The 24,020-nt window shown below is 43.4% G+C and overlaps 1 protein-coding gene across 6 annotated transcripts; it reads right to left on the reverse strand.

The window, feature by feature from the left end:
- Positions 1 to 1,029: 1,029 nt before the first annotated feature.
- On the reverse strand, positions 1,030 to 8,300 carry CBFB (core-binding factor subunit beta). Of its 6 annotated transcripts, none has more exons than XM_053449009.1 (6): positions 8,080 to 8,300; positions 7,205 to 7,291; positions 6,740 to 6,856; positions 2,929 to 3,045; positions 2,222 to 2,350; positions 1,030 to 1,455 (listed from the first exon to the last, which is right to left on the reverse strand). In XM_053449009.1, the coding sequence occupies exons 1-5, from the start codon at positions 8,191 to 8,193 to the stop codon at positions 2,225 to 2,227; spliced, it is 561 nt and encodes a 186-aa protein (XP_053304984.1). In that variant the 5' UTR covers positions 8,194 to 8,300; the 3' UTR covers positions 1,030 to 1,455; positions 2,222 to 2,224. The 6 variants fall into 6 exon arrangements, with proteins under 6 accessions (XP_053304984.1, XP_053304986.1, XP_053304983.1 ...); XM_053449011.1 differs by having other exon boundaries at positions 1,031 to 1,455; positions 2,255 to 2,350; XM_053449008.1 differs by having other exon boundaries at positions 1,031 to 1,437; positions 8,080 to 8,299.
- Positions 8,301 to 24,020: the final 15,720 nt, after the last annotated feature.

The raw sequence follows: 24,020 nt of genomic DNA on the forward strand, positions 1-24,020 counted from the left end.
GTAGAAGACAAAAGTGTACAGCTGTCCCAATCATGGCCACCATTGCACGCTACAGGAGCCGAGATGTCACCCTGGTATCTTTCTATAGAGTTTGTGTTTACAGGTAAACGACCCAAGTGCCATTCAGTTTAAGACTTTGTATTATGGTGTTCTATATTACAGATGACTTAAAAACCCAGCTATCCAAACTCCGCTATGAACCCCCCAGCATTGGACGTCACAACAGAACACAGGAATTAAACGGACCAGAACCAATAGAAACAGTCTACTCCAGAAAATAAGTCACTGATTATTTCAGCCAATACCAGAAGTTTATTAAAACCGTTCATGTAACCGATACACATCAGAATATTACATTATTCACCATGACAACAGACATGTGTCTTAAAGTGTTTAACCAATTCAGTTGCTGATTGACCATTTGGTCAGGAGAATCATTTCACCCCATTTCTAGAACAAAAGTTTCCTCAAGCACCAGGAAAGAAACGTGGTGCTTGAAATTTGGTATGTTTAATGCATGACAAATCTATATATGAATATATATAATATCAGAGAAAGAATACAGCATGGACAGGAGTATAAGGTGGCATTTGGGGTCCAGAGATTTAACCGTTTCTGCACCATCTAACGCGGGGATTCATGTTCTCCTGCTTTATCCAGAAATGAAGTATTTCCTGCAGAGTATGCTCAAAGTGGACCCGTCAGCATTAAATAGAAAAACTATACATTAAGCATAAATGTATTTGTACCAAGTGCGCATTTTTGGGGGGAATTTTATTGCTTTATGGTTAGGAGACCCATTCATTGGATTTCTGCTTCACGGTTGGTCAGTTTATCTTTGAGTCTATAGAATTTCAACATCTGGTCGTTTGTTTTTAAATAGTTTCTCCAATTGGTTTGATTAATGTAAAGGTTTATTTAATGTGGCAAGTCCATCTGATACTACTCAACACCAGAGCTAGAGAAAATCTGGTGCAAATGTGGAGCTTGTTGCTATGGTGACCATCAGTTTTGCAGATTCACCCTGCACATAAATCACAAATTCACATAATACAACATAAAAAGGTACCAGAAATAACAGCAACTTAAAGCAAAAAGCAGTATCACAAAGTAAAACAAAAAATATTCTTTGTAGAGAAACTTGACCTATTTATCCTCAAAATGTAAGTAAATTGCAGCAGCCGCCCGTGGACGGACTACGTGCGGCGAGGTTTGCATAGAGGAATCGGCGTGAACCGTTTACGAAGATGCCGTCAGCATGCGTAGAATCGGGAGTGAGCGAGGAGCGAGGATGAAGAGCGGCCTCCGAGGGGCGAGTTACCGTCCTCTCCTGGTCTTGCAGGTGGATGGGGTGATCAGCTCGGAGGAGACGAGTTAACGGAGCTTCAGATCGTCACCGCCGCCCAGCCCAGAGGTGGGATCCTGCTGCCGTCGAGCCTACACCAAAGAGAAGGGCTGTTTAGAGTTAGAACCGAGGCAGGAACACGAGACAAACATTTAATCGTTTTGTAGTGTCTGCTGAAATAGTTAAGCGACAGAAAGACTACTTATATAAAAAAAACAGATGCTGGCTGACAGAAATTCCTAGTGGTTTTATCAGGCATCTCCACTTGTTTATTGCTAGACTACGACGTTAGTCGGGGTCTAGGGAAGACTATGCAATATTTACAGTATTATGGAGGGTGGTAGATAAGTGGAACTGACTCCCAGCAGAAGAAAGGTTAACATAGTAAAGACTGCTATTATATATCCAGACCCTAGAGGGAGCTGCACACCATACATTGATAGAGTCAGACCTCATACTAGGAATCACTAGGGTGTAGTGTTCCTGGGGAGGAGCCTGGTGGGGTGGACTGGGGGAGGATTAGTACAGAGGGATCATGGGATTCCCGCAAGAGGAAGAGGCCGGTGCCTGTAAACATGCGTTATACACAATGCAGCCATTCACTAGACATAACACTTTTACAGGGTAACCCAAAGAAACAGTAACTCAACCCCAAACACCACAAAAACGACAATACAGACTGCTGGCAAATGTATGAGGTCAAACTAGATGAAATGCTGAACATTTAAGGTCCCCTCTTTAATGGGACTGTGATCAGAGAGCCGGAGGTCCCGGACATCACCAGTCTCTTAAGGAAATCCCACCATCCCCATCACGAAGCTGGACAGGCCCAGCATCTCACACACACAGGAAAGAATGAGTCTCACGGGTACTGACCAGTTACGGGCAGCGCGGCCGTAAAACTCTCACCTCCATATCCTCCCGGTGAGAGCGATCTCGGTCTTCGAACTCACGGTTTCTCCTGCGGGCTTCCTCAAAAGCCTGCTGTGCCAGAGCGTCTTCATGCTGGGGACAGAACCAAGAAACCGGACATTAATAGTATGCACACACTAAAACTGCATAGAATCAACTTAAAATATACAAAACAAGAGAAGAAGCACTGAGAAAAGAATTATATAGTATTCAAAGAATATGCATTCCCTATCTTTTTTTATTTAAGACTTAATATATATAATATATGGTTACGTTTAATCGAACTAAAATAGAGGCATCATTTCAGACTAATTGTGACCCTTGGGGACTTTGTTTGAACCTAGAGAACTAATGGCAGGTCCTGCATTCTACGCCAAGAATTATTGTTTTCTTAAGAATGATAATAAAACAATGTCTGTTGTAAGCTTTGAATTCACATAAAACATGGCTTACAATGTAACAAAGCATGTGAACGGAGCAGAAGTATGCTACACAGTATATATGGAGAATAATGTGTTCAGCCCCCCTTATGACATCATGCAGCACTATAGGCCGTTCATTACTTTGTAGTAGGGCGATGTCAAAAAGGGGGGGTTGCACAAATGGTGGTTGATTTCCCCCAAAAATAATGTACGGAATGTTTATTCGCTGATGGGGAAAAAAGACATTACCTGCGCTCTGTCGTCATCGAACTCCAGACACCCCATCCCGTCCAGCCTCTGGAGGTCGATCCAGCCTTTCCACAGCACACACACGCCGTTCAGAATCATCGGAGCTTTCAGGTAAACCTGCAGCGGAAGCGGTTACTCAATAAACATACAAACGCCTAACAGCACCATTCGTGTAAATCTGACACAAGCGGGGCGGGTGGATGGAACGTTGCTCCAGGCTTAATGGTACTATATATTACATGCATCTCTCATGGAACTTTTTATTAATGTTTATTTTGTCTGATTACATCATAATAAAAATATAAAGTATGTTTCGTTTTGTTAAATAACCGTTTACTCCAAACATTTATATTTACTGAAGGGAAATAAGCACGCACGCTTTACATTACAGGCTAGTTCCCAGGCAAACTGCCATCGGCGACGTGCTAGTCAAGCGTCTAAAGCCCTAATTATGGAGATCCATTTCCGCGCGCAGGAACATAAACCTACAGGAAAAACACTGCAGGGATACACACCTTTATCTATACAATTTATTATTTGTTCAGAGCGTGATGGTGGTCTGGCTCAACACCAGCCAAGAATCAAAAGGATATCTACAGAAGCATACTATGTCAGTGTGTTAGTAGAGGCTTGCATTAAAATAGTCGGCATGTTGCAGATAACTTATTGTTAAGTTGTTTAAATAGTGTGGGGGGGTGCAATATCAGGAGTTGACAAATTCCACCTGCTTGTTTAATGCTCGACTTGGAAGTTTCTCTGGGCCTGGAGAGGACTACGTAACATTTGGCCGCAGTGTCTGGAGGAAGCGTAAGCAGAAGTAGTAGTGTATACATGGCGTATGAATGAGGGGGGGGTAGTGCGAATACAGCAGCCTGCTGAGAGTAACATTAGAAAGAAGCCCATTTGTTTGCAGCCATTCACAGGAAAAGGATGTTGTGGCTTCTGCCGCGGCTGCTGGATACAAGCTCTGTGTGCAACGAGCACAGCCAGCAGAAAACATTTCACCAAGTAATCAGAGACCAGGCCGGGCGTACGGATCCACACAGGGACCACCAGCCAAATAAACAGCTACTCCATGCACAAGACCCCCGGCAGTGAAACAGTTAACGCTGCCTGGCCAATAAAACCACTAACCGATGGGGACCGCCAAGGCAGAGCACAAGGAGCCCATTGTGTCCCAACAAATCACGAAGCAAGAGAAGGCATCACGTACTATGTATCGGCTTAAAGCTGCTGTTCCACTTAAACACTTTAAATGCACATTATAGTATATGATATATTAGCAGATCTGCCATTTCGTGAAGGTTTAATCACCAAACAGAACACATACAGATATGTTTAAGAAGCCTGTTTGGTTCGTATACCCAGCTATCAGGGCCTACTGTTACATACGACAAGGGTTCCTGGCAAAAGACTCTGAATGGGGCAATATTATGCCCACCGACGCCAAGAGACTGCTAATGACTTTACACTGCGAATAACCATCTGTCGAGCTTACGCGACCCAGCGTCTTATACCTCTGATCAGGAAGGAGCCATGCCTAACAATCCAATCTCAACCATCAGGGAAGCAAAACTAGAAGTGGGACAAACAGGTGTCACTTTACTGCCCAAAATGCAGCTTCTGTGTGACGAGCGTGATCGAGTATAAACCTCTCATACTCGCTGTAGTATAACCTGCGCGATCAAGGTACCGAGACGGGGCACAGAAGCCGCAGCCCATTAGGGGCACCAGCACTGGAGGCTATGAGAATAGCATATTGTAGACGTTCAGCCCCAGCCTTTAGGGAACGGAGCATCTTTGGGCAGACATTGCATACACTACGAGGAAGAAAGGGTAAATATTTACTGATTTACCAGTTTTTTGGTTTTTACTTAACTTCAGATTCATTCAGACGTCCAATAGTTGCAACTTGAATTGCAATCAAAGCGGTTTCATCAAATCGATGACCTAATTGTCTGAGCTCACAGCGATCTTCGTGGCAGGAGGTATTGCGACAAAGCTTAGACATCAATGCAAATTCAGGTTGTCACTTTATTCTTTTGCTGGACCTTCTGCCGTTGTGGACTACAGTTCCCACAAACTCTTGGCATCAGTGGGCCCAGAAGTTCTAGTGTGTGCAGCAATTTATGCCTAGGGGCACCTGGCAATCAAATCCCACCACTGCCAACCCAGCTGGTTGTAATAGAGCTATTCGGTATAGTAACGGAACATTAATGCATTTACATGAATGGATTTGGGAAATATGAACAAAAGGCTTTCCATGTAGACATTACACGGGTTGACACTGCAGCAACGAAGGGTTAACCTACGTTTGGGAGCACTGCTTTACGCATGCAGAGCTGGCACGCTGCAGAAGGCAGAGCCATCAATACGGGCGTCCCGCCAACGTCTGTAGGATGAGAGGAATTCAGTGGGTGCAAAATCATACATAAATGTGAGCTGAAGCTGCAGCGCTTGGACGGAAGCCTAAAACACAATTCATTAACCCAGCGAGTGCCACAGCCATCCCTAGGTATACACAAAGATCCTATGCTGTGCAGTGAACATAGCAAACCAGCCCTGTCGGCGGTTAATGCGTTAATTTCTCCTGACATTTGTTATCCTCCAATTGTGGCACAAAAACTGAATTCTTCTTTCCTCCATCACAACGACCGCATGGAGAGAAGAGAAGTCTCAGGATCGCAGCCGACATGGTGTAGAGACAGACGAGACTTCTCTCTCCAGGCTGTGTGTTCTGCTGTAGACCCAAAACACAGATCTCTACAACAGAAGATCCGATGAATGTCCAAATCCGCGCAGGTCAAACCCACCAAGAGCGTAACCTTTTACTGAAGCTACACTTGTGATGAGCTATGAATACTTTCTACCTCCTGAAATGTTATTTTAGTACCTAATTTGCCCAGAATATAGTTTATTTCTTATATCTCACAGCGGAGCGACTAATCTAGAACTGCCAAAGCCGTTTGTGGGCACGTTGCAGGCATCCAAGAGCAACCGATACTGTCTGTTAGTATCTGGAAGGGGTCCTACCAGCTCAACAATTACTCACAGCAAAGGGTGAGACGCAGGACTAATCTTGGAGGATATGCCTGCTGTGTCGGCTGATAAGTGCCAGAGTAAGCGTGTGCCTGTGTGTCACGTGGAAGGCACCGGCCGATAAGGGTATGTGGCGGCCGGAGATCTAGGTTCCTGACCCTCTCCAGATGTCCATGTGAGCCGCAGATGGCTTTGCTTGATACATGGGATTGAAATCTGTGTGTAGTGGAAATCATTGTCAACCTATATCCAAGATATCAAGGTCGAGCCTGACCGCCTACTGTCGTAGTTTTGTTATAGAATTCTGCCAAATGTTTTATTTCCCCCAAGATGTTTTATATGCAGACGAGCCACACATGACCACAAACTTGGCCAGAAGAAGCCAACCAACTGAGCTTTCAGAAATTAGGCCACAGAGCGTTACCAACACTAATTCCAGGGTCCATCAGGGACTCGGCCAGGAGATGGATCAATACTACTAAAGCAGGACCATTATAATGTGATCAAGGGTAGAATATCCAAGATCACCTCCGGTTTCTGTAGCAGGTCCCAGAAGACTGTTTGGCAGGGATAGAAGGCACCAAGAACGTTGCAAAATATAAACAAACACGACAGTAACACCGGTTAACGTGTATATAAAACCCTGCATTCCAAACAATAAACATATCATTAATCTATCGGTCCACCTTAATCCATCAGACCCTATGGAGCAGCACTACTGAAACTGTTGGCGCTACAATCTAAACATCTCCAGCTACCATAGATCTCTTACCTTCCCGGATTCTCTTTCGAAATCCACATATTCGCGGGTGGGAGCCTGCCGTGGCTCTCCCTGCCAATTGGCTGGGAAGAACTGCAGCGATAAGTTGGTTCCTGTGGCCACGAACGCCTGGCGGAGAAAATCAATAAGAAGCAAGTCAGAGGCATGCATTATTCAGGGAGACTAAACCCCCCCCCCCCATCGCTGGGTCTGCTGCCAGCAAGAGAGCTCTGAGACAGAGGCCTTAGCGCTCTGTCTGTAACGAGCCGCGGCATCCAGACGGGACCCTACGAGCAGGATTGGGGGAAGGAGCGCAGCAATATGTATAAACCGACTTCTGCTTGGCCCCTGCATGCAAATGAAGCATTCCTCATTTGCATATGCTCCGAGAGGCGGGGTTTATATACTACACACACAGTATATGGGGATCCGAACGCTCTACAGACGATGTTACCTTCGCGCAGCGCGATGACTTACTATTTCCGAGCGGCCATCCCGGCACGCGTTCTGAAAGCGCGCCTGGCGCTCCTCGTGGGGCCGATCCCGGAAACCGGTGTATTTAATCTGAAATACGGAAAAATTAAAGAATTACAAAATAAACCTGAGATGAGGGGAAACGGGGGACGACAAAAAATATGTAATCAGACTTAAAAAGGCTGTAACAGCGAAGCTCTTTCTAGGAGTCTTGGGGCAAATTGTTTACAGTGATGAGTATGTGATCAGAGAATAGAAGCAAACACCAGAGAGCCCAACATTATTATTTTAATTATTATTATTCTGGTCCAAGAGGAGACGGATCATAGACAAGCGCTTCATTTTATAGCCAACACAGAATGACACGGAACCCCTGGGGACCTCAGAGAGATCTTCTTAACCATATCATAACACATGGAATCTGTCTGAAAGAGACCTCTGAGGTCCCAAGCATTGTTTTCCAGCTTTGTTTGATAAAAGGTTCCATATTCCACTCCAGACTTCGTCATCAGGTCTGATTCCTGGAATATATAAATGTTCAGGGGCCGGGTACCTGGAGTGCCCACCTGAACAAGCTAGAAGAGGGCCTTCCAGGTGGCAAACGGCTACAATGCCATCAGAGGGGGCTGCCATACTGTGCACAACACCCCCACCCCACTCAAACACATGTTCCGCTATCAGTAACACATACCCCGCCACCTCCCTCCACAATAACTCCCATCACGCCCCGGGCAACACACTTCTGTCGCCCCCCCCCCTCCCGGGCTACTGCTTTCTTTTATGTACGGGTTACCCTGATAAGGGCTCTTACACCCCCGCACAACCCCGACTCCCCCGTTCTGCCCCCCTCGCCTCTGGTATTTCCCCTCCACACTCACCCGCTGCCCCCTATGACCACCATCTCCTGGGCTCACCTCACATTCACGACTCAGCTTCCGGAAGAACTCCTCGTTCTCAAATTTGCTTCTCTGGTCTGGGACAACCCGTGGCATCTTCTAACCCGCCGGGTCACCTCTTTCGCCCCCACCCCGGATCACCTCACTTACGGGTGTCTCCCGCCCGGTGGTCGGCGCTCTCAAGCTCCGCCCCTTTCCGGAGCCAGCTCTGGTCACGCCTGCACAGTAACGTGCCTTGGCGCTCCGCCCTCGCTGGCCACGCCCACGTCCAGTCAGTGTGCGGTCCTGGCTTCTGAACCCTTTCAGTCAGAGTCACGGCTCAGTCGCCCCTTTAACGACACTGCCCGGGGGACCACAGCCGGGGCGGACTAACATGGCATTAGCATACAACAGAGCTCTAAGCACACCATGGTCAGCTCCGAGAATTAACCCATGGTGTCGTTGTCACTAAAGCAAAGGGGGGTTAACATATTGGGGGTTAAAAGTTACCCTATATGGTTTTCCAACTAAAAGCAGACATTTCATGAATTCTGACTGAACAACATATCAAAACACAGCAAAGAGCGAAACACGGACTGGTTACCAACACAACCCCCTTTAAACCATAGCGCAATCATATTCCAGAGCGCTGTACAACGCGTGAAGTAAAGAATCGCAAAACAACTAGGACAGACAGGAGCAAAAGGCGAGGAGGGTCCTGCTCAAAGGAGCTGACAATCTAGAAGACACTAGGTGTCTAATACAGTCTGAGCCTGATCACCTGGACCTTTGTCACAAAAACTAATCCATGATGTCATTCTAAACGGTAGATTGAAAAGACCGGTAAAAGACACCAGCGGGTTTACGGTTCCTGGAAGAGCCATCATGCAGATGGAGTCGGAGATTTACAGACATCGAAGGTACCAGCAAAATTCACCAGTCTACCTACTGTCATTTTTTTAATGTTTTCTTATGACCTCATCAGTAGTGTGTAGTCATTGGTGTCGGAGTGGCGTTTAGGTGATGTGGGATATTTCACTTACTATGCATGAAAAGCCTTTTCTAGGGGGTCTGTGCTTTTATAATGGGCCAACTCAACGCTTATCCATAGCAATGGCAGATTCTAGCCTAGGGGGGCAGGTCCAGGGGTGATATAGGAGCTCCTTCATAATTGTGTAACATGGAGCCCATGGCCCTGCTGGGCCATCAGTCCCTGCAGCACCACTGTTGGACCTCCCCAACCAGCCCATTTACACCATGGACTGCCGAATGGCCATGGCCTCCATAGCGCTGGGACATAACGTCATAACCCGGCACTCAGAACAGGGGTCTAGGCTGAGGGACGGATAGTTGCGCTGCCACGGCTTAGCCCTATTGCGGCGCTAAAGCTTAATGACTGATGCATGGCTCCATTAATAGTCCATACAATCAAATGTTTGCTCCTAAATCAACCCTAGAGGCGCAATACCCCACCGCTCCTAAAAGCACTGCATAAAGTACACCAAGCAGCTGGAAGCCACCAGCCCACACAATAGACTTTATATAAGCTATGTAATTATGGCTGGGCTTCTGAAGGTATTTGCCTTCCACAGAGAATCACTCTGCATGTATTTTATGTTACACAGAAGCATTTCCTAGCGGCTGTGAACACAATCCCCAGTTTATTGTACGTTTATGGGATGGAGAAGGTCACACAAGGATAGATTGTAAGCCCTCCTCACCCGTTAGTCAATTTGTTATATTACATGCTACTTGTTATGTCCCGTCTACCCACTGTACAGCGCTACAGAATTTGTTGGTGCTATATAAAACAAATAATGTTCAGGTTGGAACAAGAGAAGAGTCCTGTTGAGTGAATCTACACAGCTGAACGATTACATGCTGTATTATGGGGCCCTCTAGTGGCACCTGTGAGAACACCACAAGTTAAAGGGGAACACACCAAGTTCTGCTTTATTGCTAGTATTAGATTACAAATATTGTGCAGTATGTTTTTAACCCCTTAAGGACAATAGGGGTTATTACTCGTAGTATATTGTGGGACAATGGCTATTTTAACATTTTTCGGTGTTCCTGTTTAGCTGTGATTTTCTTCTTTCTCATTTCGTGCTCCCACACATATTATATATTGTTTTTTTCAGGACAAACAGGGCTTTCTTTAGATACCATTAATTTTATCATATCATCTAATTTACTATAAAAAAAATGATAAAATATGGGGATTTTTTGTTAAAAAAATACTTTTTCTCACTTTTTAAACAAAAAACTTTTACTCATCTGCAAAAACGAATGAAAAAACCTGCTAAATAGATTCTACTATTTGTCCTGAGTTTAGAAATACCCAATGTTTTTATGTTTTTTTGCTTTTTTCTGCACGTTATGGGGCAATAAGTACAGGTAGCGTTTTGCTATTTCAAAACCTTTTTTTCCAAATCTGGTAATTCTTCCCCCCATGTGCCATTTCGGGTATCTTTGAAGCCGGCCAATGCAATTTACCCCATCAAGTCATATATTTTTAAAAACTAGACACCCCAAGGTATTTCACATGCTGGTAATTTAACCCTTTCCATGCACTAATTTTACCACCAGCCTTTGTGAAACTTTATGGTAGTAAATTTTTTTGTATTTTTTTCACACACGTTGTACTTCAGGTATAAATTTATCGCTCCTGGTATATGTCCGTGTCAAACAACACCCCAATATGTGTTCAGTAACATCTCCTGAGCGCAGTGATACCCCACATGCATGGGTTTGTTGGGTTATTTGGGAGGTAAAAGGCCGCCTTTGTGAGGTGTGTATTTTTTGGCCATTTAGACATCTGATCCTACTGCCCCCATGTCCCATATTTGGGACACCTTTGAACCCGGCCAATTCAATTTACCCCATCCACTCATGCATTTTTTAATACGAGACACCCTATGGGCATTTGTAATGCCAATATTTTAACTCTTTCCATGTTGGAAGTTTTGTAAAGATAAAGAATTTTAGGACTTGCTTATTATTTTTTTTTTTTTATTTTTTTGGTGACAGTGGGGATTTTTATATGTTACCATATTATTTTTATTTTTTAAACATTTTTTTTTAAAAAAAAATTTAATTTTTTTTTTTTTTTTTTTTTATCACTCATTAGTGAGCTGGGCTCCATTGACCTTGCATGGTTGGATGCAGTACCTGCATTCAACCTGCAGGAGGAGCTCGAGAGTTCACAAGAGGGTCTGGATAGACCCTCTATGAACTCATTTCTATTGTTGATGCCATCCTGTGAATGACGGCAACGTCATTCACAGGATGGCACTTGTGGTTGCTCTTCGGAGCAATCACAAGGCGATCGGGGGTCGGGGGGTAGTGTTGCTGATATGCCTCGATATCGAGGCATGTCAGTAACACCATTTATGCTTAGGAAGCGATTCAGTTCGCTTCCTAAGCTGTTTTAGCCGGGCGCCGCCGCGATCTTTGGTGATCGGTGCGGCGGCGGCCATTTTTCTTCCGGGGAGGGCTGCCAAGGGCTGCCCTCCCCGGATCCACGGTCAGCCTCACTTAGGAGGCTTCCGTGGATGCTGCAAAGCCGCCGATCGCGGCGAAAACGCCGCGATCGCGGCGATGCAGCTATTTAACGGCAGCCCGTACATGTACGGGCATTGTCGTTAACCCGTTGCACGGCAACCCCGTACATGTACGTGGATTGTCGTTAAGGGGTTAAACAGTTTTTCGATAATATGCTCCCAGCTGCATGTTAGTCATTCTGCCATCTTCACATCCAAACAGAATTTCACTGCAGATAACTGTTCAGCTGTAGAGACTGACCATAATCATGGTTTATGTGCCTGCCATGCACGGCCAGATTACCGCACTATTAACATCTACCACTTCTGCTGGGAGGCTGTTACATTTATCTGCCACCCTTTCAGTAAATAAACATTACAAATAAATCTTCCCTCCTGTACTTTTTTTTAGCTCTAGCAGGCGCCCTGACACCTTAACATACTGCCTTGTAGTAGACAGATTTCCTTATAATAAAGCATCCACACAATGTGGAATATTTCAGTGAGGGCACATTATGACCAGGTGGGGGCAAAAGGTCAAGTGCAATTAATGCGATCGCAGACACCTGCTGTATGGAAATCAGGTGCTCCCACCACCACGCTAATGACATCTAACCTTCAGAACCGTTTATATTTGTGTTATATCCTTTATGTATAAATATTTTCTGCTGTTTAGCTTCTAGAAAATATTACTCCTTCCATATATTTGTGTATATTACAAAACCCTGACACTGATTCGGTATTTATTTTTCATTGCATTAAGTGAGCCCCAGGGGCCCTCCTTTAAAGGTGCTGTCCCAATCGCTTTGCTGAATCACAATTAAGTCCAGCTTTAGGAGCATCATTAGTACTGTTCAGTGTTTAAATCTCTCAAATAGCTACTGATGTAAACCTCCGTCTTTGTATTATGTTCTAAACACTAAAGGGGACAGGAGTTTTAAAATTAGTGTCCCACCCAGAATACATATTTAGCATTGGTTGCCAGTAGGAAGGTTCTGCTTCCATTGAAATCAAGGGAATGCTTTCTTTATTTGTCTTATTGGACATTCTGGAACTGGATGGAAAGCATCTCATGCAAGGCAGATAAGTTTGGTTAGAGAGCAAATGTATAGGTAGAAATGCATGTCTGCTGGAGTCTACTTGTGGATTTACATAGTTCCATCATTACTTGTCATGTGACAAATGCAGGTATGATAAGTTACCATAGAAACTGAAATATCTTGTGTCGCTTGATCAAACCTTTATCAGGAGTACAATTACACATCTAATGTGTATGCCCTTAACATCAGAGAATGCAATTGTTTTTCTAAATGGAACCGCACCTTTAACTGGGACCTGTCACTTCTCAGATTATCCCCAATCCTTACCCCTTTATGCACTATGATTTCTGACCACTGGGTGGGGATAGAGAGCCCCAGTGTTGGGCATTTTAGAAATGGTGATATTATGTAGGTGACTTCAGGACAGGAAGATTGTATATCACAATTCACACGTGTCTAGATTATTTTCTTTACTCACCCCAATAACCATTTTCTCACATATTAGGGGAATTTAAGATTCGTGGCAGGATTTTGGCCCTAAGGAGCCAGATAAATGACTTTCCTTAATGTGGTCATTAGCTGTTGTGCTTGCCATCTCAATTCAGAACATCAGAACTATATGGATTTACTTTAGATGTCAAATTAGGAAATTTAGTTCAAATTAACTAAAATAAATGGCTCCTTTAGCCTTTTATGGGATTTTCAGATTGTTACTGAGCTAAATTTTATTATGAGATTATTACACATCAGGGTTTAAAATAGTTTTTTTGAGCTTTTCATTCCCACATTTACTGAGGTTACAGTGTGAAATATGTCAGGTTTGGATAAACAGACCGACTCAGCTTCCAAAATTTTAGGCACATTTAAGAAACCGAAAAATCTTGAAACGTGTAAAATAAACATTTTTCTGCTTCCATTTCCTTAAGCCCCTTCCTGACAAATAAATATTTCAGTTCCTTTCTGTAAAACTGGATTCCTGGCTTCCTCTTTTCTGCTCGTCTCTGAAATATAACACTTTCACATCATTACTTATTTACATCTTAAACGGCCAAATTCACAGCGCCCACCAGCCGCTGGAAACCAAAAATGATATGTATCCCTTCTCTCTAATCACACAGGAATAAGATGAAATTTATAACTATAGATGAATGCTTTGAAACACTGCATTATTTTACAATATAGTAACGTGTTGAACTCTTCTGACGTTTATCCAGCAACACTAAACATGCCAACTGTTTCTCTTAAGGTCTAATGTTCCATACATGTCCAAAGAACGCATATTGCATACTCTATGGCCCACTGGATGCATAATACAAGCAAACGTACATACACAAGCAAACGTACATACACGCACACACAGTTCTAGAACTGGCTGGTGGTGAGAATGTATTAATATAAACTACTAGTCAGGAGCTAGGGAGCAGAGCAAATGCATAGGGGCTTCAGATTAGCCCCTCACCAAGCATTTGCGGGGGAACGTGTTAATTTAAGGTGACAGCTATTATATACATTAAAGTGTATATGATTGTCTGGACTGTTCCTTTAAGCTCTTACAGAACAAATTATGTGTTTATTTTAACAAGCTTACGATCTAACCTCAGTCCACCCTGGTTATAAACGTGTTGCTCATTTAATGCCTAATGGGTTATATACAGCCCGTAAATTTGTTTACAATGTGATGTTTGTATATAAATATAAAATTAGAAATTGTTGCAATTCTCCATCTAGATGTCGAGCTACCTGGCTGCAAGTTTGCACGGCACTGTGGAGATGAGCATGTGTCGCGGCAAAGTGTTTTATGGAATTGAAGTGGGGACAGACATTCGGGTAAGGGCGATTCATGGCATTGGGTCAGAGGGGATCAGGTTCTGCTCCACAATCCCAGTGAGCCATTATCTCTCTGCCCTGCAACCTGCAGCGAGCAGCGGCTCTAATTAGGGGAAATGGCCTCTTGCAAAATGTCAGAACCTGCAGGTTGTGGTCAGTTAAACTCATAATGTGATGTGGGCTAATGTTCATTAACCATTAATGCCTCAGTGCTTCACACAACATTATTTATGAGTTTAAAATGTTCTTATCATTAAATTCATACATATGAAATATTAATACACAGACAGTTACTTGCTGCTTTATAGAATGCTAGAGAAAGCCCCCCTTCCCAGGCTGGTACTCAAGAATAACCATCATCTGGTATTCAAGCTCTTGTGGACTCCCATGAATCTCAGCCAGCAGCTTGCTGTGTCCCATCTGGCCAATCATAAGCGTTGTAGTTAATAAATTGTTTGCATTGGTGATACTGAAACTTACTCCATAAGTGTAAAGCATTGATGGAGGCTGTGAGGCCAAAAATGCTGATTGTGAAATGAAAACTACTAGATTTAGTCCATCATAGGCTCCCTCCCTATACATACCTAAGGTTTTCTGGTATTGAGACCATAGCCCCAGTCAGGTATTTATGTGCCAGCTGGTTATATCTTTGACCCAGAGATAAATGCACATTAATCGTAAATCATGCAATGTCAGAAAGACAGATTCCGCTTCCTCTGCTTTAAGTGACCCTGCCACTCTTCTAAAAGGCAAATATGAATTCTGTATTATCCCTTTTCTGAATCATTCTAATCAAGGCTGATGGTCTTTGGACACTACTGGCTGCAGTGCTTGGTTGGAAGGTATGGCTTACTGCTCGACTTTTGGTTGTTAGACCTCTAGATTTCCTGCCCTGGTGTCATGAAAAACCATGCCAGTTGGCTAGTAGTCCACCCAGAGGGATTGGACCAACAGTCAACATATACATGGCCATTGTTGCTGGAGGTGATGTAGGAGCTCATGAAAGATCTCCAAGCTCTTTGTAGTTGGCATGGTGCAACCTTGGGAACATTGATTTTTTTAATGCAAACTCTGCTAGACCTTAAATTGCTTCAAAGGTACATTTAACAGCTGGCTTTCAGCTGTTGGTTTGACTGCATTCATTTAATATGAAAGAAATCCTAACAGTTATCTATAAAAAGTATATCAGGACCATCAGCTCGTTTACCTCACTGGAAATTGAGTTTAAGAGAAAGGGTTTTAGATCTAAGAACTACAAACGCCGCCCTTTAAAGCACTTTATCTTATTCTAAGAAAACAACTCTAACGCAAGCATAAAGTCATACTGTCACTAAACAGCCATCTGATTATAAGGAATAGTTAATGATAATCACTTTACTGAAAAGTTAAATACATTCATGAAGATTATTCTTCACTGGCCTGGATGTCCTTCATTACCAATAAGTGGTAAAAATCACACATTTTTTGCCAATTATCAGAGCCAGATTGGCCTGATTGGCGAGACATTGACCCCTAATTTCTTTCACCTTCCAAGAGTTCTGATTTCTTTAGGCTCTACCGGGATAAGAAGCCTGCGTTCGTTTCAGAAGGGAAATGAGGTGTAAATTACAAACCTCGTTCAACAAGCTCAGCAAAGTAGAGCATTTTACATATATTTAGCTGGAGTTTGGAAACAAAGAAACAGAATCTTCTCCTAAAGTCAATCCAAGGACATTACATTGTAACAGGCTGCAAGCTGTATGCATTTATTCTTTACAAAGATTGACACGCAGACCCGAAGCCCTCATTCGGAGGAATTGTGTTATACAATAGACACCAAGATGTGCAGAACATAACATATGAACGATGTGCTCCGTTTCCAAAGGTTTAATCAAAGATGAGGTTTGGTATTTTGTGAGCTTGCATGAAAATTATTGCTGATCTTGCATGTTGTGTGCATAATCCAAATGTATCTGAAATGAGCAAGATGCTTAGTAGTGTATGATTGTATCAAAGTGGGTGGCAAGCACATTGTTATCGGGGTCCATGCAATATGCTCAGAACCAAGACCATGGATTAACGGTCTTCAGTTTATGAATATGTAATAAATTAGGTGGATTATGCAGTGATTTCTGTTGAACAGGTAAGGGGTTCCCTGTCTCAGTGACACCACATCCAGTCGGAAATGTAGTCCATACTGGGGCATTGCCCTAAGGCAGCTCAAGTGCACCAACTCACCTTGCAATGCATTGGGCAACTGCCCCGCTTGCCTCATGAATGTTATGGCCCTAGAGCAGGGGTGTCCAAACTGCGGCCCTCCAGCTGCTGCAGGACTACATCTCCCATACTCCTCAGCCAGCCCCTTAGCTGAAAGAGCATTTTGGGAGATGTAGTCCTGCAGCAGCTGGAGGGCCGTAGTTTGGACACCCCTGCCCTAGAGCTTTGACAATTTTAGTTTTCGGGATTAAAATCTCAGGGGTCACCATTGTTTGCTTTCAGGTGCCAATATAAATACTATGAGCAGACCCCATTGTCCTAAAACTAGTGGGTCAGTGGCTTAGATGTAATGTAATTAAGTTTATCTTTGCTGAGACAGATGGAAGAGCCATTAGGTAGACAGGGAGAGGGTAATACAGCGAAGGAGTTTAAACATGCATTGGATAGGCAAATGGCTCCTGAATCTAAGACGAGACCAACAACTGATTAAACTTTGTTTTTACAGCAGGACGGGCAGACTATACGGGGCGAATGGGTCTTACCTGCCATCAATTCCCCTGTTTCCTCTGTTCGTTTATGTCTGCAAACATAAAGCTTTGTGCCCAACGACACTATGTGGGCCACTATGTAGAAATGTTCCCGAAAGCATCTTACACATTATGCTAATGATACATGTATAAATAACTATAGCCTAGTTTTAGTAAATTAAGTCATTTATTCTCCTGTGACAAAACACCACTTTATTTTATGTTAATCTGTAGCCCTGATTTACAGGCTACCCAAAGCTTCAGATCTATAACTATGCTGTGCTGCTACATCTTTACACGTGATGCATGGTAAATGCCAGTTTAAGGTTATGAGTCAAATAGGGACGTATTAAAAGGATCATGGAGTTGGGCAATACAAACCAGTGTTTAGTACCAACCCAGAAGATTGTTCTGAATAGTTTGGCCATATCAGAGTGAAAAGTTCAATTAAAAAATGTTTACATGTAACTATTTATACATGTTCTAAGGTGGTTTTTGTTCTGGGCAGCTTTATATGATCCACTTAATGTATATCCATATAATATGATCCCAATAGAATCTGGTAGTTAAAGCATAGGATTTTAATTTCAAGGCTTGAGAACGCATCTTGACATATGTAAACATTGTAGTTCAAGAGAACATGTGTGATTGTCTTCCTATGGGATGATAAGTAAACCTTCCACTTCTCCATCTGTCATCACAGAGCAAAGGGAGATCCTGGAAGTGCTACGCTTGCTCATAGTGTACGTCTAGCCTCCATTGCTTTTCATTGTGTTTTTATAGACAATTTACCAAGAATGAATGGAGGAGATACTGGTAACCTGCATTTCTTGTTCTCACCAGCTTCTGATTTAGGAGTCATTGATTTTGGTGTGCTCAGAAAAGAGGTTTCTATAGGCATGACTAAAGGGCCAAAAGATGTACCCCAGAGGAAGGCTAAGCTAAGACCCCTTTAGCAGCAGACTCTTGGGTCTCTTGCTGTTTATGCCACCACACAAGCAGAGACCACCATTTGTTAGTGCGGGTCTACCAGAGCTGGGCTAAACTGGAGTGGCCCAGTGGGCCCAATAAAATATGGTCTGAGCTATACAGACTTCATCATAGGGATATTTCAACCACATATACCAAATCCAGCTACTACAAGTTTGCATGTAATTATCAGGATAACAAAATTGAATTGGCCATTATGAATTTGGCAGAAGACATTCATTATTTATACCTTTCAACCCAGCGAGTCAATAGAAAGATCTGCAAGTGACCCAAATATTGCTCTCCTCACAAGACTGGTTTTCCGACCTGTAACATTGACAACATTTGGAATATTCAGAAAACTGAGCAATTTCTATAGTGTTGACATTTGATTTACCAGGGTCACAGCCAACCCCTGGAAATTCCACCAAAGCAAATAACTTTGAATAAGCACAGACTGTGACCTTAAACCCCATGCAATTATCCCTTTTATTATCATACTCTCGCTTTTTCCCCCTCCAGAGCTGGTAATAAAACAAACCGCATGAAATATTCATTTCGAGCAGAGAGGCACTGCTAAATGTAGTGAAAGGCCCACGTGCGTAATGTTAACATCTGGATTTCCAGGAACACGTACCGGAAGGCAGAAAGGTAGTTTAACTATCTGCCGGGCAAGCAAATACATTACTCTTATTCATACTCAATGGTGCTTGGGACTCTGCCAGTTACCCCATTATTCGGATGTTTATAGAGGACTCCTGTCCCATCCTCATCACCTGAGATCAATAGGGAAAAGACCATCTATCAATGAAAAATCCTCAGAGTCTATTCTGGGAGCATCGCTAAGCTGTGATAATGAGGACCGGTCACTATGTATATAGTGTTATAAATTGGGACAGTGCGCATCCAATAGGGGACATCTGTGAACTCATCTCAGACGGGAGTGTATTGAGTTTTCTAGGTTCTAATTTTGTAGATTGTAGATGTGAGGAGTCTTTAGTAACAGGTGACCCCTAACCATAACCATTCACTAAAGGTTCATTTGTTGAGTAATGATTCCCCCAAACAGTAACCAGTAACTGCTGGTGAGATCTTCAGAGCACAATGCTGTACCTACTGCAACTAGTTGGCTGCTTAGGACTCAGCTTATGTCATTTCCCCCAAATCTTTCTACCTCTTCTCTCCCCTATAGCTCCCATTATCTTTTATCGCCTCATCTCTATAACCTCTTTGCATCATCTATCTCCCCATCCCAGCTTATTGCAGACCTCTGCTCCCTCGAGGTGCATGCAGGTTCAATGATTAGCGCCGGCATATGAAGTCATATCAGCATCAGTTACCGGCAACATCGTGAGGAAGCAGTGAAATGCAGGGTCCATATGAACGGACCTTGCGCTCCCTTTTTTTGGGCTGGTTTGTGGGAGATCAATTATCCCTAACAGGCCCCTTCTGGAAATAGCAGGCAGTCAGCAACCTGGCTACATGCCACAACATAAGCCTTGGCGTGCCCATTGTGGCACGTGCCATAGGTTTGCCATCACTGGCTTAGTCTGTTGGGATAGGACTACATTAACAATTACCTTCAGAGCATATTTGCTGCATCATTAAGGCAATAGAAATCTAAAATAATGGTTATTGTGACAGCTGTACAGTCTGCTTTGAAAAATCAGATTCCAGCCCAAGTGCCACGGCGGCACAGCTACCAGCCCAAGTGCCACGGCGGCACAGCTACCAGCCCAAGTGCCACGGCGGCACAGCTACCAGCCCAAGTGCCACGGCGGCACAGCTACCAGCCCAAGTGCCACGGCGGCACAGCTACCAGCCCAAGTGCCACGGCGGCACAGCTACCAGCCCAAGTGCCACGGCGGCACAGCTACCAGCCCAAGTGCCACGGCGGCACAGCTACCAGCCCAAGTGCCACGGCGGCACAGCTACCAGCCCAAGTGCCACGGCGGCACAGCTACCAGCCCAAGTGCCACGGCGGCACAGGGACAGATTTGCAGATGACAGGGATAGCGTACGATGTAAACATGTTTAGTTTTACACATTGTTTTATCATTAGTCCATTGTGTACCGTGTGTCCTCTTATCTCTCGCTGAGTACACTGCACACGGCCACACAGAGGAGGCAGCCCTGTACTGAGCACATAGAGGCGATAAGTCCGTGTTTACCAGCAGAGTGGAAAGGCATTGGAAGTGGTCCTGGAAGCACCTGCAGTTTACATTAATGATACATTGTGTTAACACAGCAAACCTCAGAATTTGGGGCGGCCCCAGCAACTGGACAATGACAAGCATGCAGAGAATGAGGCAAGAAAGGAGATGGCGGCAGGTGTTGATTACTGGAGAAGTATTGTGGTCTTTTATGGAACCAGTGTACTAAAGCAGATGTTACCTCTAGTACTACAGTTATACATTGCATTGCAATCTGTCTCTTGGACACATTGAGGTGTTCATGAAGAACAAATCACTTATGTCATGTGGATAAAGCATACATTTTTGCATTATTCTTTTGCTGGAGGGCATGAAGGCATCCCTTAGTTGTGATTATGTATTGATGTGATTAAGTAAATTAGTCTGCAGTAAGGGGACAACCATACTAGGGGGCTTTTGTTGGTTCCACCTACTTTGTGACATCAGTATTTTTATCCATAATCCTATGTATTGCTCTGTTTAAATGTGCATTTGCATGTGGTGAACAGCAGCCATTGAGGGACAGGTAACATTTAAAGTTATGCTTGTATAGTTTCATGTACATCTGCTTGAACAAAGGCAAGGTATACTTTTTTTTGTGTTACCCTATAACTGAATCCAAAATCAGAAGCTTCCTTCCTATTTAACTGGCAAGTAATTTAATCATTGTCTTGTTGGAATCTTTTGGATTCCTGAAGATTTAGCCAATCTGTAGAGCTATAATGAGCCTGTTCTTGGTATGATGTGTGTGCAGAGAGCTGACAGTTTAATTGCATTCGCAGTGTATGAGCGCTGAAGTCCCATTTATCACAGAGCTCAAACAATAGGCTTCAAATCGGTAGGGGACATGAGACATCCTGAAGTCACATGGGGAGGGAGGGATGCTGCAATATATTCACAACCAGCCTCTAAAAGCATAGTCTCTGGGGAGCTCGCACAGAAGGAAATGGAAAATGTCCTATTAGTTACTACAGGCATCTCCCCCACCAGCTTTTCACTTTCCGCCTGGTTGAATGCCTCTAACTGGCATGCAGATGCTTACTCGCTCGTTGAAACATGCTAGAAATCAATACACCTTAGTGTTCTGTATTCTGCATCTCACAGCCAGGTATACCGTTACCAGGTGGAGCCCTAGCAGAAGAGCAGCCACAGAGAAGCTCTAGCCAGCCACACGTTCCTTGTCACCCTAAACAGGACTGTTGTACCAACAATGCTTTGTATTCTGTGACATGAAAACGCTAGCTAAGATTCATTGAGAGATATTAAAATATGCATTTTGACTTTAGATTTGTGTTTTTTCTGTTACAGGTAGGGTGGGACAATCACAAGTGTAAAATGTGTTTGGCCTGATTTCTTGGCCAAATATAAGTGCATTTTTCTCTTGACCTGTTTACCAGTGGTTTTAACGTCACTAGGTAATCCCCCAGACAGATCCAGCTCGAAAGGCAGGCTTTCCAAATATAGCTCCAGGTATTGTACTAGAAAACCCAGTTCTATTTGCTGGCCTTCCAGATGGAGAGATTCTCTTGGGAAATCTCTGCATTCTCTTAAGGATCAAATCAGAAGCTGTCCTCACAGAAAACCTGCCCCGGGAGTCCTCTGTTGAGTCAGCAGAAGACAACGGGGTATTTAGGTGTACGTCAAAACATAGCTCATTTGGTATACATTGGAGCTGAGCTGATTCAAACTGATTTCCTCCGATATCTGTAGGTTTGTTTTCACTATGCTATGTACGATTACTTTCTGTACAGCCAGCTAGATCAGTAGATGGCAGCACTAAGAATGCATTTATCCAGCTTGATCAGTAGATGGCAGCACTGAAAACCCATGTATATACATCTTTTGTTTGTCTATCTTGTTAGAGACTTTCTGGTTTTAAATCCCATAAATACATTTTGAGCTGCTGCTAAAGCCACGTCTGACTTTTACATAAATTATTCCAACGACTACTACGTATCCATTAAAACAATCAAGCTGTAATAAGACTAAAGGGTGTGACTAGGCATAATAGACCATTACCAGTATATTCAGTCCAAACCCCCTGATGCTACCCTTCTGAGGGGAGTCCTTGCCCCCTTAGACTTTTCAGCCAGTGCTCCAGGACATGGCATCACACATTCATCATATGTTCTATAAACATACTATTGAGGTCCATGCAGAACAGGCCAGTTTCAAGGTACATCTTCAATCTCCCCTGCTGGCCTATTGGGTCCAATTCCATGATTGTGGAAGCAAAGTAACAATATTTTTACTAACAGTATTTTGTAATGACAAGCTTTCAGGAGTCTCCCCTTCATCAAGTTTTGACTTGGTAATGGCAACACTCCCAAAAGGTAGTCATTACCAAATACTGTTCCTATAAAATGGATTCTGAAACATTGTGTTACTTTGCATCAACATTAACAGACTAATACAGCTACTCCTGATTGTTGAATAAAGAATTGTTACTTTGTGTGCATATGGATACGTATGAAATGACCGAATCCTGCAATAATCATGGACAGCAAATGTATCAGAATTTCCGTTTTTGTAAAGTAACATTTTCAATCAGATCTAAATATTTGTCACTTTGGATCCTTGAACCAGAACAGATTTTCTCATTTTGCTTGAGCAGTTGCCATCAGCACAGACACAGAGCATCGTCAGCGCCGGCTAGAAATAGCAGTGAGCTTTTAATGATGCTCTTGTCACAAGTTCTGCTGTAGGCCTGTCTACTCTAATGATTAGGATTTTTATTAAGGGCTTTTGTCGTCAGTCTGATCTGAAGATCAGACTCTTTCTTGGCTCCTCCATATTAAGACAGCTAATATTTTCAACACAGATGCAGGGAGTGGAAAGTATATATATCTATCTATCTATATATAATATATATACCTAGAAGGCAGACATCAGGTTCTTGAATCTAACTTAGGGGACCATGGTGTGTTTGTTCCAGTATGATTAACAGGTAGTACATCAGTATGAAATCCAGCTAGGGAAGAGACAACTGTGGCTAACAGTATATGGCAGTCCTAAGAAGCACCATAAAGCGCGTTTTCCCCACACGGATCATGCCATTCATACCACAATACGCAGCTTGTGTATGGACACTGGCCATTTGCAGCATAAATACTTATGCGATTCTATTGACTGCTATCATGTATCAATCAGTGCCACGTTAAGAGCTCCAAGAGGCTTCCAAGCTTAACTTCTCAAATAGAAGATCGTGGGTTGGTCAACATGAAACCAATTTGTTAAGTTCTCTTTACCTGGTTTTATCAGCTACATGGACAATGGACTAACCTCCATGGGCCTTTAACTAGTTGCCTGGGTGGGCTATGTTACTGAAGATAGGGGTCTCCTTCACACAATGTAAAATCTGTTACATTGTAATTAGATTTGTACAGCTAAGTTAATGTTTTCAGGGATCAATATTTTAACAAGCACTCCTTTTATCACTCAAAACATGGTGTGTAGGTGTGGTTATGCGCGAGTCTAAAGACTCTTACCAAGACATTATGATCACACTTTTAATACTGGTACACTAGTGACTAGCATATACAAGAACATTGCCAAGATGTGCTGCACACATACCAAGGCTACATATCCCAACTACCCCATACTGCATGATCCACACTGCTGCCATCTGCATCAGCGCATGTTACAGGAACC

Source organism: Spea bombifrons, chromosome 10 (assembly GCF_027358695.1).
Source record: "Spea bombifrons isolate aSpeBom1 chromosome 10, aSpeBom1.2.pri, whole genome shotgun sequence".
Classification (NCBI taxonomy): domain Eukaryota; kingdom Metazoa; phylum Chordata; class Amphibia; order Anura; family Pelobatidae; genus Spea; species Spea bombifrons.